Below are 1625 nucleotides of genomic sequence, written 5' to 3'. Positions count from 1 at the left end.
CTCATATTTGTTATATAATATACATGCATATAAACCATTTATTATATGTTGATTTCATGCAGTCTAGTTTAATACAATTTGCAAATGCACACCTTCTGTTGATTGATCACTTGTCCTAGCTAATTAGAACAGAGGCATGCACTGTAACTAATGATTTGTGGCTCCTTTATTTATTTGCTTCTGTTTGTATGCACACATTGTATAGTATAATATTTTATAAATTTGGTGGATTGATATATCTTCTAATGATAATTATAGCATTTCTGAACAATGTCTAACATCACCAAAAGGGAATTTGCTGAGCTTGCTGTTGATAGCAGCAATTACTTGACTTGGGCCTTGGATGTTGAAATCTACCTGGATTCTTGTGATTTAAGCAGCACTATTGTTGTAGCTTTTCAGAGCACCTCTGCCCAGAAGGCAAATGCATTGATTTTTCTTCGTCACCATCTCAACAAAAACAAACAAAATGAGTACCTTACTGAAAAAGATCCTGTTGTTCTATGGCAATCCCTGAAAGATCTCTTTGACCAACAGACGGCTATTATGCTCCCACAAGCACAGTATGATTGGTTGAACTTGCGATTTTAGGATTTTAAATCCGTGACTGAATAAAATTCAACTCTCCACCACATTGTCTCACAGCTGAAGCTCTGTAAGCAGAACATTACAGAGGCTGAATTGATTGAAAATACCCTCTCTACATTCCATGCAAGTAATTTTATACTCCAGCAGCAGTACATAACTAAAAACTATTCAAAACACTCTGAATTGATCTCTGTGTTACTAGTTGTAGAGAAACACAACCAACTTCTGATGAACAACCATAATGCTAGACCAGTTGGTTCGCAAGTTGTGCTTGAAGCACATGCCACAAATCAGAGTAATACTCATGGGCGTGGACATGGTAGAGGTCGTGGACGTGGTCGCGGGTCTTATCGTGGTGATAGGGGTCGTGGTTGTCGCAATGCTAATGGCCTTAAGGACCGTGGCCAGGGTCAAAACAAGGATAAATCTCCTTCACACAAGCCTAACTCTCATCAACAAGTTGCAAATAACAAGCAAGCTTGCTATCAGTGTGGATGTGAGGACCATTGGTCTCACACATGTCGTACACTAAAACATTTGGTTGAGGCCTATCGGAGAATGCTGAAGGACTCAAAGGGGAAGACAAAACAAGGTGAGAAACATCATGCCAGTTTGCCTGAAGCAAACATGACTCTGAAAAATAACAATTATGATGATAACCTGTTGAAGATGGGAGATATGACTCTGGACGATGATGACTTATTGAAGATGGAGCTTAATGATTTTGGTGACCAAGAGTGATCATGTTATTTATCACTATCTATGCATGTTTTATTAGTCCATTTCGTTTTTTCAGACTTGTTCTAGTTGCTTTTGTTAAGATAATTTGGAATTGTTCTAGACTTATTTTACATGTTTTTGTAAGATAATTTCAAGTTCGTATGAGTTTGTTTAAATGATTATGCTTTTACCTTATTTTTGTTGTGCTTATATGAATATTGTATTTTTTAAATAGCACGACACTCTCGCATACAACCCATGGAGAAGGAGACTATCTTGTGCTTGGTAGATAGTGCTACCATACATACTATCCTAAA

At 37.3% G+C, this 1625-nt stretch overlaps 1 protein-coding gene across 1 annotated transcript; it reads left to right on the top strand.

Annotated features, from left to right (window-relative positions):
- Positions 271-1329, top strand: LOC109821865. The gene is made up of 3 exons (XM_020388018.1): positions 271-540; positions 646-715; positions 791-1329. The coding sequence occupies exons 1-3, from the start codon at positions 271-273 to the stop codon at positions 1327-1329; spliced, it is 879 nt and encodes a 292-aa protein (XP_020243607.1).

Source organism: Asparagus officinalis, chromosome 8, assembly GCF_001876935.1.
Source record: "Asparagus officinalis chromosome 8, Aspof.V1, whole genome shotgun sequence".
Lineage (NCBI taxonomy): Eukaryota > Viridiplantae > Streptophyta > Magnoliopsida > Asparagales > Asparagaceae > Asparagus > Asparagus officinalis.
Note: the sequence above shows the minus strand (reverse complement) of the source record. Positions and strands in the feature narration are given on the sequence as shown.